This window comes from Brassica rapa, chromosome A04 (genome assembly GCF_000309985.2).
Source record: "Brassica rapa cultivar Chiifu-401-42 chromosome A04, CAAS_Brap_v3.01, whole genome shotgun sequence".
NCBI classification, from domain to species: Eukaryota; Viridiplantae; Streptophyta; class Magnoliopsida; order Brassicales; family Brassicaceae; genus Brassica; species Brassica rapa.
In genome coordinates this window covers 8,173,608-8,189,818 of record NC_024798.2, presented here as the reverse complement: position 1 = coordinate 8,189,818, position 16,211 = coordinate 8,173,608, and the positions used below count along the sequence as shown (strand labels likewise).

General features: G+C 31.8%; 1 protein-coding gene across 1 annotated transcript; it reads right to left on the bottom strand.

Annotated features, from left to right (window-relative positions):
- Positions 1–1,802: 1,802 nt before the first annotated feature.
- Positions 1,803–12,729, bottom strand: LOC117133329 (protein Brevis radix-like 2). The gene is made up of 5 exons (XM_033289316.1): positions 12,507–12,729; positions 12,416–12,422; positions 11,947–12,085; positions 5,319–11,873; positions 1,803–4,049 (listed from the first exon to the last, which is right to left on the bottom strand). Exons 1-4 carry the CDS (start codon positions 12,727–12,729, stop codon positions 11,496–11,498), a joined length of 747 nt encoding a protein of 248 aa, XP_033145207.1. The 3' UTR covers positions 1,803–4,049; positions 5,319–11,495.
- Between the last annotated feature and the right edge of the window lie 3,482 nt (positions 12,730–16,211).

The following is a 16,211-nucleotide window of genomic DNA, read 5'->3' as shown; positions in this document are numbered from 1 at the left end:
TTAACTTCTTGTGAATTTCTTGGTAGTTAACTTCTTGTGAATTTCAACATTTACATTCGAGAAATGTCTGGAAATCTTAGACGATCTGCGCAAATACTTCTCATGGTCTTCCAATCAACCTGTGTACATAATCGCAATACATCATTTCCGTTTAGCTGCAATTTCAATTATTTAGGTCACATAAAATTTTGTGCTTGTCTTTGTATATGGTGGTCACAAGATGCAGAAGATAGAATGTTAAGAATATCAGATTCTTAGGCTTGTGAATTTTCCTCTCTTATTATATAAATGGAGAAAAAAAAACTTCAAAGAGATATTGGCAATTTATAGTTTTTTACGGCTGAAATATAACATTGTTGATTCAAGTTTTTACTGTATAAACAGTTTTTTTTTTTCGTTTTTAGATATCAAACGTTCATTCTATTACTCAAATTTAAGATGATATAAATAACCATACGGAATATAACAACCAACATAAACAAATCTTTCTATGAAATATTCTGCAATTCTAAGTAAAGAATTTGAAATTGCATTTTGCCTTCGAGGGATGTAGGATATCTTGAATGGTTGAAATCGTCTTTGAAAAATCTTTTCTCCTTCAACTCTGTTGAAAAATTTAGCCATGCATGAGGTTCTTTAATCATGGTGATCAAGTCTTTGCAGTCAGTCCATGATAAGCAAGTTGAATGACGTAGCATGATCTCCCATTTCATTGCCCTACTTCTGAATGCAAAGCCGAATCCCGTTGTTTTATGTTTCGTGTACCCATTAATTGGATTTGTCCAGAGATATCCTTTCAAACCCATTTGCAACCACTGAATTGAGAGGGGGAAGTCCATGATCAATCCACCAAACATATGTTCTACAAGCATAAGCTTGTGAATCTGTGTTACTTAATGGTTGTGATGTTGTAGGCACAATCACATTCGCTTATACCAATCTTGGCACTCTCTTTCTGCGTGTATGATCAATTTTAAAGGATCTTTGTATTCCTTTGAATAGTTTATGATTCAGAGCTTTCTGGGTTCTTAATACAGTTTTTTTTCCAAAAAGATAGTACATATTAGCATAAACATTTGGCACATGGAAGATGTTTGGACTTGATAGTGTTACTAATAAATACTATGCATGTAAGGCCGATGAACACTCCAAAATGGCATGAGTGATTGACTCATCTGGGTTCACACATCTAGGAATATAATTATCACTTCACATATGACAATGTGTCAGGTTCTTTGTTACCGCTACGTAACCGGTTATCAGCTGCCAAATAAGGTGACACATCTTCTGAGGTGTTTTTATTTTTCGAGCAAATACTTGAAGTTTGGTGATAATGAGCTCCAAGTAGAGTTTCTCTTTTTGGAAGATCGAGAATATTTGAGATTTTTTTGGGTTTCCTTTAATACCCCTTTGAGTGAAGATATATCCAAAGAACTCTCCGGAAGTGACTTTGAACATGCATTTTGCTAGTTAAGCTTATTTCCATATTTGTTCATGGTGTGGAAACATTCTTTCAAATGAGTAATGTGGTCGGCAGTGATCAATGACTTGACGAGCATGTTGTCCAATGTATACTTCCCCGGTGATTCCAATTTTGTCGTAAAACATTTTGATGAATCGAGTAGTGAACACTATTAATGAAGTTTTTGATTTTTTTAGTTATTATAAGTGGATAAATATAGAATGTGGGCAAACGATTAATTCATTAATATTAATATCTAAGGGGGACAAAATATATGGAATCACGGTACAATAGGTTGGGATAATTGTTACGATACGATAAATATATGAAAAAAAATTGGAAAAATACATTTATCTGAGATTTTATTTTGAAAACTACACCTTGATTTATCTTTCTTGAAAAATACACTTTTATTTATGTTAAATAACTAAATTGTCCGATCTGAATATATATAATTATTTTACAGATTATTATCTTTTAGATAATACTCCTAAATCTACGTAATACTATATTTTGCATTTATTTTGATAAAAATACTAAAATGACACTTTCCATTATCTCATCTCTATCTCCTTATTTCTCCCAATATTTCTTCTGTGTATCCATTTATTTGTATCATCTTCTTCTTCCTCTAGTTCCCCATTTTTGTAGCGCTTATATGTGTATTATTTTGTATCAATGTTTTTGGATGTAATTTGATTTTGTATATTCTCGTCATGTAATCTTGTTGACATCGTCTCTTTGTCTAGCCAACATCTAGAGGTGTGTAGCTTTATCATGTTAAGGTGACGGTTATTACTACATCAATTGACAGAAAGTCCGAATAAACTTTCTATAGTCTTTTGTTTTTCTTTAGATTCAGAAGACATCAAAAGTAATATCCTTTATACAGTACAATGATCTATGTATATGTTTTTATGTGTTTCATGAGTGATGGATCTTCTGCGTTCCAGTTCTCTGTATCTCAGAGACGTCAAAGCAAGTTCCCAAAGCATGTATAAAATGCTTAGCACACCATACATGAACACAACTCAATGTCCACAATAACTTAGGATACATTTCCTCTGAAATTGACAGAATGAAGTAAATAAGCACATACATTCAATAAGCTACTAGCACCAATTCTATACTTTGATGATGTTCTGATAAAAAAAAAATTCCTAGCTACTGCGAGAATTTACGAAGGTACATGAAATCACAAAAAGTGTATTATCATATAAACATTAACAGTATTCAAATATGTATTTTAGTTGTCAGAGACCGTATACTTTTTATTCAAATTTGGATTAAAATGTCTTATCACGTTTCAAAGAGTATAGTTTTCAAAACTTCAAAATAAAAGTATATTCTCCAAATTTCAAACTACAAACAGGCTATTTTTCAAATTATCCCTATATTATTAAGTTAATAAAGATATATTTAACAAATAATTAATTGATGATCCAACATTAAAAATCATGCATGAAAAGGCTTGTAACCTCTGTTTAAATAGGTTTTATTGAATATGATTTATACTAAAGATTAAATATTTAATATAGTGGTTAAGTAAGGATTGAATAAAAATGTAATATATACTTGAAAGGGAAAATGGTCATATAAAATCCCAACTTTAAATTTTTTGGCCATTTAAATTATCAATTTTTGCATAGACAACTTAAAACACCAAGTTATGTTTGACTTTCATTTTAAATCCCCCAAATTTTGCTGACTATCCAAAGTAGGCATGTCGTTAAGTAAACTAATAGAACTTAGAAATAGAGTTAATTAGTAGTTAAAAATTATTTTCAAACAAAACGATATCATTATGTTCGCTTTGGTTTGAAGAAAGGGAAAATAGTCATAAAAAGTTTGAATATTTTAAAATTTTGGTCACTATAAGCACCATTTTTCGTTTGAACAATTTAAAGAACCAAGTTGTATTTAATTTCATTATAAGTCCTAAACTTTTTTTTGATTAAATCTTATATTGATTAATCAAAGAATGGATGGGCATTTACATATAGAAAGTGAAGACTAGACCTCTAGAATTGTTTGCAAAGAAAGGTAAAAAATATAAACCCCTCTGAACATCAACGAGTATAGAGTTCCAGCCAACGGCGAAGTAGTCCTGCTAATTAATGATTCCCGGTGTACTTCAAAGAAGAAATCCTATTGCTAATGGATTTATCTATATGTCGTATCATAATTTCTGTGGTCAGCGAAGGTCCTTGATGTCTACGTGAATTGTGTTCTCTCCATACCAGATATATAGTAGTGTGAAACGCCAGTCGCAGTAGTATGATATCCATCTTGTTTCGGTGAAGCCGCTTCAGTGATGTCACCGTGTTATTCCAGTCCGGTGATGCAGAGGATCTCAGGATGTTAGCTGTTAAGGAAGACCAGATAGTAAACGTGACATGACAAGCAAAAAACAAGTGATCTCTGCTCTCTTCTCTTTCTCCACATAACATACAACCTTGAATGATGCCTCATTTTCGCATTCGTACACCAGTGGATAACCTATCTTTAAAAGCCAACCAGACAATGAAAGCATGCCGTGGAACTCCTTGAAGATACCAAAGAAGTTGATACCAAGGGACTTTCTGACCTCTTGATGCAGCGGACAACTAGGTTGAACGGTCGATCTAAGAATTTAGGTTCTTCGAGACCTGTTCTTGGATCAATCAAGAGTTTCTTTCGATAGCTTCTTGAGACCAACTTCCTGAATAAGATGAATTTAATCGAATCTTGTTCAAGGCAACTCAAAATAGATGAACTGAATCAAATCTCTTTTAAGGTAATAAGCAAAAGCTCTATTATTAATTATCAAAGTCTCCCTACAACTTTAGGCTTCAATGCCTATTTATAATAAATCCTTAATCTAAAAAAACCCTAATCTTAATTAAAATAGGAAAACCATTAAAATATAGAAAATATAAATAAAAGGTAATTATCTAAATTAATATAACTAATAAAATAAATAACAAGATATTTGGAAATATTCCAAATACTTATCTGCATCATTCTCTCCGGGTTGGAAAAGATTCGTCCTCGAATCTTGAATAGGTTTTTCGTGGCTGAAATCTTCCAATATTTATCTTCAAATCCGAAATTTTCATAAAACCGAATCTTCTGACTTTCCCCAAAATTTGCACGTAACTCGTCCTGTACGGGATTTGCACGGATCTTGTCTCGCCCGAATTTTGCACGAATCTCGTCTTGCCCGATTTTTGCACAGACGAAATTTGCAAAAAAATCTTCACTGAAAACGAAATCGACAACGCGGACATCATCTTCATAGACATCGTAGATCGGATCACCATAGATCTCTCGATAGATCTCATAGTTTTCTTCTCTCTCAACAAAGGGACTTTCGTCCTGGATAGGATAGATGTTCGCACTCACCATGACATCCAGAATCGTTCTTCGATTAAGAAACCAAAGAGACGCAGCTCTGATACCACCTGATGCAGCGGACAACTAGGTTGAACGGTCGATCTAAGAATTTAGGTTCTTCGAGACCTGTTCTTGGATCAATCAAGAGTTTCTTTCGATAGCTTCTTGAGACCAACTTCCTGAATAAGATGAATTTAATCGAATCTTGTTCAAGGCAACTCAAAATAGATGAACTGAATCAAATCTCTTTTAAGGTAATAAGCAAAAGCTCTATTATTAATTATCAAAGTCTCCCTACAACTTTAGGCTTCAATGCCTATTTATAATAAATCCTTAATCTAAAAAAACCCTAATCTTAATTAAAATAGGAAAACCATTAAAATATAGAAAATATAAATAAAAGGTAATTATCTAAATTAATATAACTAATAAAATAAATAACAAGATATTTGGAAATATTCCAAATACTTATCTGCATCACCTCTCACTCTAATCTGTTCCCAAGTTCTCACAGTAGAGAAGTGATCCTTATACTCATCATCCTTATGTCTCCAAAGAATGACGTCCATTCCCAAATTCGCATCAGGTCTCTGAGCACTCTCATTTTTTCGTACATAGTAGAGAAAACTCTCCTACCACGACTCCTCATGGTCCAAATTCCATTAGCGCAGGCCTCAGAAACGCTTGCATGACGAGGACCACCGAGATATCGCAGCCCCAACTCCCATGTTGCATCAATAGTTCTTCCTGCACCTAACCAGTCACCGAACAAGAAAAAAGTGGACTCACCATTACGAATTTCTCATATCATAAATGAAAAAGCCTCAGGTCTAAGTTTAAGTAGTTTACGCCAAAGCCAAGAGTCCTTGTTTGATTCCTTTACATCCCAGAATGATCCCATTTCCATCAATTCAATCCGAGCCCAAGCGACCCATAGAGACCCTGATAAAGAGAAAAATCTCAAGATAAACCGTAAAGCAAAGACTTTAGATGCACCCCTCAGCTTCCCAATTCCCAAAGTCCTTCCCACTGAGGAAGATAGAGCTCATCCCAAGATACTTTTGCCTTAAGATGATCGTTAGGTGAACCAGACCACAGAAATGCACTACAAAGACTTTATATTTCATTCAGACATGCTTTTGGCAACAAAAATGCCGTACAGCAGAAGTTAATCACACTAAATATGAATCCTAAACTTGTGTTGAGTGAGCCAAATTAGACACATTGTTAAGTAGATTAACATAACTTAAAATAGATCTATTTAGTCATTAGCAACTATGATCACTAAACAAGTTTTGTGTTTTAATTTCATTTTAAAACTTAAATTTATTGAGTCGAATTAGACACATTATTAAGTAGATTAACATGACTTAAAATAGATTTAATTATTCATTAATAACTACGTTAAGAAAAAATATATTGATCAAGTAATATTTATATAAATAATTAAAGTAATTAATTATACATTAATTTATACAATATATACGTCAAAATAATGTTTTAATAGCCAAAATTTATACAGTTAATTATAGAAAATTATCATAAAAGATTTTTGATACCACGAATGACGGTAAAAACGAGCACTACAAGAAAACAGCTATATTGCAATAGTGATATGTAGCAAAAACAATTATTGTAATAAAGTTTTTTTATTGTTTGGGCCAGTTGGACTTCGTTTGTGGGTTTTGTATAGCCTCCTTTTTTTCCGGTACTTTTGGGCTTTTAGCTTTTGTTTAATAAGATCAACAAAGTGAAAAAATAAAAAATAAAGTTGATAGAAAGATATAACTCAGAATTTCTTTATTTATTTTAAATGAAATCTCTATTCATTTTTCTTGATTGTTTTCTTGTTAATTATTATGTTTACCGACCCACTTGCTCATACACATCACATGGCTATTCAATTAACTAGACACGTTCCTAATATCTAGAGTAAACCATTATTGATTTAAGTGCACACAAAACCAATAAAACAAAGCAAAACAATCAAGGGAAAATTGAAAAAAAAAAACACTTTCAACTTAGGTTTGTCTCAATAAAACTTGTAGAAGATTATTTAGGTAATTAGAATTTATATTCTCTTTAATACTATTATACCCTTCAACTAGGTAATAATCCGCGCCTTGCGCAGAATGTGATTATTAGTTTCGTTATTTTTTAATAAGGAGACATTAATTTGTTTAATCTGGATATCCGTTTAGTTTTAGGTTGTTTTTGGTATTTAATCTCCTAAAATATAACTATCATTTTAAATCAACATTTATTTGGTTTGTTCGGTTAAAATGTTTGATGTTTTGGTTTTTTTTTCTGTGACAATCAAAAATTACTATTATTTGTTTGTTTTCATGTTATGAATCTTAGAGAGTCGTGATGTCGAACCAATGGTTTAATATTATAGTTTCTAAACGGATAATATTTAAAAAAAAAAAGAAAAGAAAATTATTAAGACAAATCATTTTACTGCAATTTGGTCGATAGTGAAAGAAGCAATAAAAAAAATAATATTTTAACTTTCAAAAAAATTAGATATTTCAGTTGTGGTAAATACTTAGTTATAAGGTGTTCACGTCAATGTGTACATATATGTGTATGTAAAAGTATATAAATATGGTTGATAAATATATAAAGATACTGTTAATTAATATTAAATGATATTTTTTTTCAAAATAATACATGAAAAATAAAATTCTTAAAATGAAATTATTTAAAAACAAAATACTGTAAAATTTATCTATAACTTATATATAATTCTTTAAATATATGTATATATATATATGTATATAACTGATCAAATTGGATATATGTTCCTATAAATATTGATATTTGTGATTTGCTTTTTTTTTTTACGGACATTGCATTTTAGTATTTGATTTGCTTCATAGAGTAACGGATATCCAGATTTTTCGGTTTGAATCAAAATGGATAACGAATCGAATCAAAATTTCTGAATAATTTGTCCAACTCTATTCGTAAACAGTAAAAATAACGTAAAGAAGAACCATGCATGTGAGTTTTATATTAAAAAACGTAAAGTACATAGTGTGAACATGTTTATGTAGAGTTCAGCTGAGAAGCTCTCTACACGTGACATGTATTCATTTTAGTGTGAACGCATTTATTACAATGCTTCTATACGTGACATGTGTCCAGTTTAGTATGAACGCATTTATTACAATGCTTCTCCTTTAATATATAAGGGATTAACCTAATTAATATTAATAATTTGTAATTGATTTAAGTTTTCATTAAAAAGGAAAAAATAAAAAAAAGAAGAAAAAAAACATCCACGGAAGAGATATTGCTCATTCCGACTGGAGGTCGTCTTCTTTAGCTCCTCACCACTGTGCTCTGTGCTTCGTGTCGGTTTCGTCTCGTCGATTTCGTGGTCATGCTCTGTTCCAATTGCTGCAACCAAGCTTCCTCCACGGCATCAACTCGTGATGTCACTCCTCCGTCTCATATCCGAAGGCTCCAATCTCGTCGTGCTCTCTGCTTCACTCCACTGTCTCTGTTACATTGGAATCTGCCCTTGCAGTCGTGGATCGAAGGAAAGCTTCTCGAAAAGTAACAATGGCCAGTTTGGGTAATTTTGCAAGACATGTCCTCAAATGTTTGACTAATCACGGATTTGTCCCATAACTTTCTTTTTGTACATATTGCTTCTCAAATTAATTCCAAAACTTTCAGTTGTCCAATCTAGACCAGTCAGTATTCCTATTTTCAGCTTTGGTCCATGAATTCTCTGTGTAATGTTTGCCTCATTCTTCCGAATTTACAAAAATGTCTTTATGATTTTGCCTTAAACTTCCAAACGTGCACTTTTGACCCTGTTATAAGAAAATTCAAGGATCAAAATATACTTGATAGTATATAAACTTGGTATACATACCAAAGTAGCGTAAATCATGTGTGGTATAGTGGCTTGCGTGTGTATTTTTCTCTTGAATAACTCGGGTTCGAGTGAAGGAAAAAGCAGTTTTGATGATTTTTTGATCTCTGAGAGAAGATACTACGAGAGACGAGAAGATACTACGAGAAACTTAAGGTAAATTTAGTTTAGATTTAGGAAAGGTATTTATCGAAATATGGAAGTTTCCATATTTTCCGTGATTTTCCTATAATATGTATTGTACGTATAGCAGAGCACTGAAGAGAGGGTATGATGTTTATTCTTCCCTACGCGTATGATAACGTGAAAGGCAGAAAAAGTTCTGACACATAAAAAAATAAAGGTATTTCACAGAGTCGAGGTTATAAGTTGTAATAAAAGAACAAGTAGACTAAAGACATCTCGTTAGAATACTAGCTGACGTAATCTAGTTCTAGTAGAATAAGAAGAAAGTTTTGTTTGTATTCTCTACCCAGGATAAATCTGTGTGTAAACTTACTATACGATTTGTAGACTAGGTAGATGGTTAGAATGAGTATTATATCTGTGCTAGAACATTAAATAAAACATGATTACACTATTTTTAAAAATAAAATTTAAACATATAAATAGTCATACTAATATTTCCAATGGTTTCCATATTTTCCCAATTTTTAAAACTTAGTTTACTATTTGTGCCATTACAAAAGGGTAAAACATGTCCAAAATGACCAAATGTACAAATAATCATATTTAGACAAACAAAAATTCAAAATGTCACATTTTGCCAATTATCCCAACAATTAATCTACGTACATATAATAAATTTGAATCTACATGATAGATCTCGATGTTTTATCACTCTTTATATATACTAAGGGGTTTTCCGGGCTACGCCCGGATTTTTTTCTATAATATTAATTTAGTTTAATTTTTATATGTATTCTGTAAATAAACAATATGATATAAACTGGAACTGGTTATAGACTTATAAAAGTAAATACAAATTTAAAACTATTTGAAATAATTTCTTGTTTTTATTCAAATTTTATATAGGGTATTAGTAAGATTAATAAAAAGTTAACTAAATTATTAGTTAAGATATATATATATATATATATATATTCTTTATCTTAAAATTTCACTATTAAAATTTTTGTTATTTTATTATTGTAAATTATATATCACCCGATAAATAAACATATTAAAATGATTTAAAATTAGTTTAATATGAATATATTTATTTTTTTACTGAAAGATTATATTTATTACCACATTTATTTAAGTTTACTTAAAATAAATTTTAAATTAACAGTCTTTTTAATTTTTTTTTGGTAATGTTTCTTTTGGCTTGAAACCCATTAAATTTATAACTTTTAAGGATATTAGGACATTTATCTTTTGATTTCTTTTGTTCCTCTCCATCTAAGTTGATGTATTTGCATTATATATAATTAGTTTGAATAATGTCATACTCGTATTTGTATAATACTGCTATTTTCTCAGAATGGGTTGGTGATCAAAATAATTATTACAAAGTAAAAAAAAAATTTTGCATTGTGGTTAAAATTAAAAATTAAAATATTGCAATTTAGCTGTGGTTAAAGAAAGAAGCAGGTGTTAGCTAGATTGAGACTGGTGATGGTTTTATTATTCAGGAGAGAAGCATCGTAGAAAAGAGGAATTACAGAGGTACAGTTGGTAGAGCTGATGGACTTCAACACTATTGAAAAACCTCAAGAATATTCGATGTGTATATAAGATTGGATTTTGATCCACTATAGGAATAGCTGTGAACAAATTGCTGGAATGTAGATTTTGATCTGTCTTGAGTTGCTGGTAAACATCCACACAAAAACAGCATAACACATTTAATATCCAGACAAAAGAAAAGAAGGGTTGCATTGCACACAAGTTATTAATATCATGAAGAGCATGCCTTCTCCTCAGAAAGAGATTTCTACTCCCTTCATCTTCTGATTTCTGTCCCTGGTCTTGCTCTTCTTCTTCTTCTAATTTCTTTCCCTGGTCTTGCTCTTCTTCTTCTTCTGATTTCCCTATGTAGTCTCACTCTTCTTCTTCTGATTTCCCTCCCTGATCTTGCTTTTCTTCTTCTTCTGATTTCCCTCTGAAGTCTCACTCTTCTTCTGAACAGTGATGTGATATAAACTTGGATCATCTATCTGCTCTTTAGTCAAGCCAATTAGGTTACCTAATAGGGTAAAACAAACAGAGACGAATAAATGAAATTATTACTCAGTTACAAAAAAAAGAATAAAGAATCAAAATTTCTTTACCTTATGAAGAATTTGTTCATAAGGTTTCTTCATACGTGAAGAATTTCTTCATATGGTGACATAAATCGAAGAATACGGTTTCCCATATTTGTTCGGTTATTGTGAAATTCTTCATTAGGTTTTTGTATAGTCATTAAAAAATATAATAGAATATGCATCAACTCTAGTTTAAATAAAATCATAGTGAATTGTCCAATTCATATGTAAGGTATGGACCAAAAGTTGTATTATTCCATCAAAATGTACAGCTCTTCTACAAGTAAAAACATTTTTTGAAAAATAAATTAAAAAGTTTTTTGATTGTGTTTTGTCAGATTCTTGTTGCAGAGAGCATCATCATAAGTACTGCTGTTGAATCCAAGCTCTGTTCTCTTCCCACCACAATCTTGCATTTATTTCTCCAAACCTATCTCGGCTACAACAACAACAACAGGAACCATATGCTGTAAAGTGCTTTTCTTAGCAACAGAAAGGGTAATGAGTTTTTGTTTTTTTACCTGAAGCGAACACGTCTAAGCTCACGAGTCCCATCTGGTAAAGCTCTGATTGTGATATAAACACCATCTTCGTCTTGTTCCACCCATTCTGTTTCCATGTCACTTGCATTACTTACCGATACCTCCATTGAATAATCTCCATCTTCTTCTTCTTCCCTTGATGAGCCACTACTTCTTGCAGACATATCAACCGATGATGTCTCAGTTCGGGTCCCACTTATGCTAGAAAGCTTTGGCGTCGTTGCAAGACCAGACGAATCACGGTGGTACCGACTTTGTGTTTGTGTTCTTGCTTGGTTAGCCGCGAGTAAGCCTTTTCTTCCAGGACATTCTTTGTTTAGAGGTGGAGTTTCAGGACTGTTCTTGCTGCAGCTCTAGTAAAAAAAATGGTTCTAGTTAAGACCCATTCATGTGTTCCATCAGAATCAAAGTACAAAGAGTGTATACCTCATCTTTGGATCTAGGAGGAGCGGTTGGAACCGGGACACTCTGCTGATTAAGTTGCTGCACATTGTATAACTCCATGACCTTCTCAAAATTCTCACCCCACCATTTTTGAGCCTCCCATTTATCAAACATCTCACGGCTACAAGCAAATAGACATTTGTTAATAAAAAAAAGTCAACAAATGAAGAGCTGTCTTAGTGACTATAGACAATAAAACAACCAAGTGAACAGTGACTCGATATGTGTTCTAATCATCAATGAGAGCTGAAGAAAGTTAGTTAGCTAGATCATTGCTGCTCTCACACATGTGTCCCCACCTACAAGTTTCACTAAAGTCTTCCTTTCCCCCACACAACTGTTGTTGGAGTCTTTCATTTAAGATCGGATTAAAGTACCAAAAATATAATCCACATCTCAATAACGTTTCTCACAATACACAGCACACTTCAAGTAATTTAGTGTCATAAACCTCAAAGCTTCAGATTTGTTTTTTTTAATGAAAGTCAAACGGACTCTATAATAATCACATAATTTCATAAAGAAACAATAATGGTTCTTACCACTGGGTTTCTTCGAATCAGGTACGCCGAGTTTTGTCAGACCGGAGGAGACCGACGCTACTACTTTGGCTTGCTTCGAGTGGGGCTCGCCGATTGAGTGGCTGGAAGAGACAAAGGGTGTGTCGATGGGGTTGATCGGTCCGGAATAGTACTCAGCCTGAACGCTTTTTGGTTTCTCCGAGGAGGAATCACCAGATAATGCGGATTTCCCGTTGGAACTCATTGCGTTGTATTAGTGGAAATTTTCTAGGAAACTTAATCGAGATAAGACTCCGATTAGAGCTTTATAAACAAAATCTGTAGGGGAAAACCAAAACGAATCCATAAATGAGAGTAAAGGGATGAAGAAGTGGAGGATGTATTGATTGTTTAGAGGTGAGATCGTGAAACTGATGGAAGGCGAGGAAGAGAAAGTGATGAAGAATCGTCGTCTGACTTAGGGTTTGGGGAATGCGAAAGGTAAAGAGGGCGATTTACTTTTGATGGTGTGACGGGCTTCAGCCCCATTATATCAACATGATTGGTTATGAAAAACCGCAGAAGATGGAATCGCAAGCCCATGATAACCAGAATCGTAAGCCCAAGATAACCAAGTGACATGGCTATGTGACATGGCAAAATATACTCCTCTAATTGGCTAATTTTATTGTCCTATGTGGACAGTCTGGCTACTCTTCATATATCCCTTTTAGTATAGGTTAGATATTCACCATGCAGATCTCAACGCCTTATTGCTAGGACCAGAAGAAGAAAAAGAAAGAATTTCTTCAATTATTTCAGATGAAATCTCTATTCATTTTTCTTGATTGTTTTCTTTGTTAATTACTCCACTTGCTGAGACACATCACATAGGGGCAGACCCAGAATTAAATATGTGTGGCTTCAAAAAGTATTTAAGGTGACACTGGTGGGATTCGACTAGGTTTTGCGGGTTCACTCACCATATTTTATCAACTTTGCTACTGGATGTTTTGACAATTTTTATACAAAAAAGAATATTGTATCATACTTTTTTGGTGTCAAGTGACTACGCTAGCTATAATGTGGATCCGCCCCTGCTAGTCAATTAGACACCTTCCTAATATCTAGAGTTAAACTTTATTGATTTAAGTGCACACAAAACCAATAAAACAAAGCAACACAATTAATCTACATATAATAAATTTGAATCTACATTATAGATCTCAATGTTTTATCGCTCATTATATATACTAGGAAATTTTCTGGATTACGCCGGGGGTATTCGTATAATTTTTTATTAAGCTAAAAATTTTACACTTATATTTAAATACAAATTATATATATATATATATATTACAATTGAACTATTAAATTGGTAGAAATTAAATCGGTTTGTATTTATTAATTTCCTTTTGTCTAACAAATTTAAAATGATTTAATTCACAATTGATGTCGTTATTACCGAAAATCATATATAGAATGATAAGTAAGATGAGTAAAAGTTAACTAAACATAGTTATGATTTAAATACATTTTATCTTTTATTTAGGGTTTGTATAAAACAATTGTAAAATTTACAGCCAATTTAAACAAAGTTTAAATTTAGAATCACTGAGTTATAATACCAAATTGAACATTTTAATAATAGAAAATAAAATTGAATAAAAAATCCAAACATTAAAACAATAATATCCTCAAAACCAGTTCATGAAAATACATTATAATTAAAAAAATAAAACAGACGAAACCATACTAAAGATAACTTTTTGCTTCTCCATCTTTTTGCTGTATATGTTCTGTAATCTTCAGATTCTCTATCTTTGGAACATTATCAGCTATTTCCCTTTTCTTTGGGTTGGAACTTCATCTTCTTGCTGCAAAAAAATGATGATACAACTCTTGTTTGTAGGTTACTTGGGGAAAAAAATGTTCATTACTTATGAAAAAGGCAAGATGATTGATTATAAGTATAACCATTGGTTCCTTGTGCTTTGCAAACAGAAGGTCATTTGTCATTCTCTTGATTCAAACAGTCCTCTATTGTTTCTTCCGCATGTTGTTTCTTCTGCAGAGAACTTCTTCAATTTTAGATCTATCATATAAATGACTGAAAAGAAAAATATATATTTGCTGAATGTACATGTATACAGGTAGCGAGAATATACACTCAAATCTCCAAACACTAAGCCAAAACTCGGACATGCTTATAGCAGGCTTAGGCTTATCTATCACAACAACATGTCTAACGAATCTGGAAAAGCTATGATGTTTAGGCTTATCAATCACAACAACAACACAATACTCCAAAATGATTTAACTGAAACACATGTCTAACGAATCTGGATTCTGGCATACTGAATAATTCAGAGCTCCTTCAAGATGCTGGGCATGATTAAGCTGCAAGCATGAAATTAAAGAAATGAGGATATAGCTCTTAGTACTTCCATGTCAAAGTTCAAAAGATGGTGAAGATATTAAAAATGCATCAAAACTTTTAAAACAAAAGCTTTAGTCATTCTCATGCTTCAAAAGAAAAAAACAGAAATTACACATCATCTGCTTGAGCAATATTCCATTGGCTGAGGCGTCTAGGACTTTGATTTTAGAATATAAACAATATGGGAAACACTGAATAAGATGGAGACAATTTCCATTTAAATGGAAGGTTTCCAAAACTAATTTTACCTTTGTGTTCTTTTGCCAAATAACCTAAATGATATTACAAATAATAATTAATGGTAGCTAATGTCAAAGTTATAGAAAGTGTAATAATGTTTGATCAATTCTTTTTATATTTATATACAATATTAAATAATGAATATAAAACAATTTATAGAAATCAAAATAATGATTTCACATTCATATAAAAATATATTCATATCTATAATACTAACTAATCTCTTATAATATATGCTTTATAAATAATTAGGCTTTGAAGATTGGACGGATTATATTTAACAGAGCATGTGAGAATTTCGATTTAAAAAATATTTTGCATTTAAGTCAAATAATATAGGGAATAAGGTAGTATTATGATTAAAAATAATAATGTTACGATTGAACATAATTCTAAGATGAATCTTTTGTTTATTGTTTGTATGTTTTGTATTACTATTTAGAAAGAGAAATAAATATTTGGCAAAAACATGTAAAAAGTAAGGAAAACATTAGCATTTTTTTATAAATAGAATGAAATGATAATGATATAAAAAAGAAGAGACCGAAGAAGATGTATAATATGTGTTGGTGAAGTTAATATGATAATTCATATATAATTTTGTAAGCATTTGTTATTACTAAACATTCATCAGTTATTTTTACATCAAATTTATAGAAATTTTACGACTTTTCAAACTATTTGAAGTTAAAAATTATATATTTAATGTTTCAAACTATATGACATTGTATACATAACATATATTTCCATACAATATTTATATCCGCGAATTCGCGGGCAACGACCTAGTATAGTGTTAGTTGGGTTTATCTTTTTTAACTGGCAGCATACTAGACACATCTTTAATTGTTTAACTAAACAGACATTTCATGTGTTCCTTAGGGGGTCCTATATATTAGACTAAGTTAAAGAAGATATGCCGATATCAGAAGAAGTAAACACGCCGTAGAGTATAATATGTTTACACCGGGGGTAGCCGCAATGACAAGACACCAACACAATACTTACACCAGCCCGATCCATGAAAAATGCCGCCCTTGGGTGCCCGCTGGCGAAGATGGCATTTG

What these genes read in the sequence shown, in the direction of transcription:
- LOC117133329 (XM_033289316.1), bottom strand. Translation starts at nt 12,729, where the DNA reads ATGAGTTCCAACGGGAAATCCGCATTATCTGGTGATTCCTCCTCGGAG. An exon ending in CTCCTAGATCCAAAGATGAG is followed by an intron (nt 11,874 to 11,946) that starts GTATACACTCTT and finishes TTTTTTTACTAG; the next exon opens with AGCTGCAGCAAGAACAGTCC.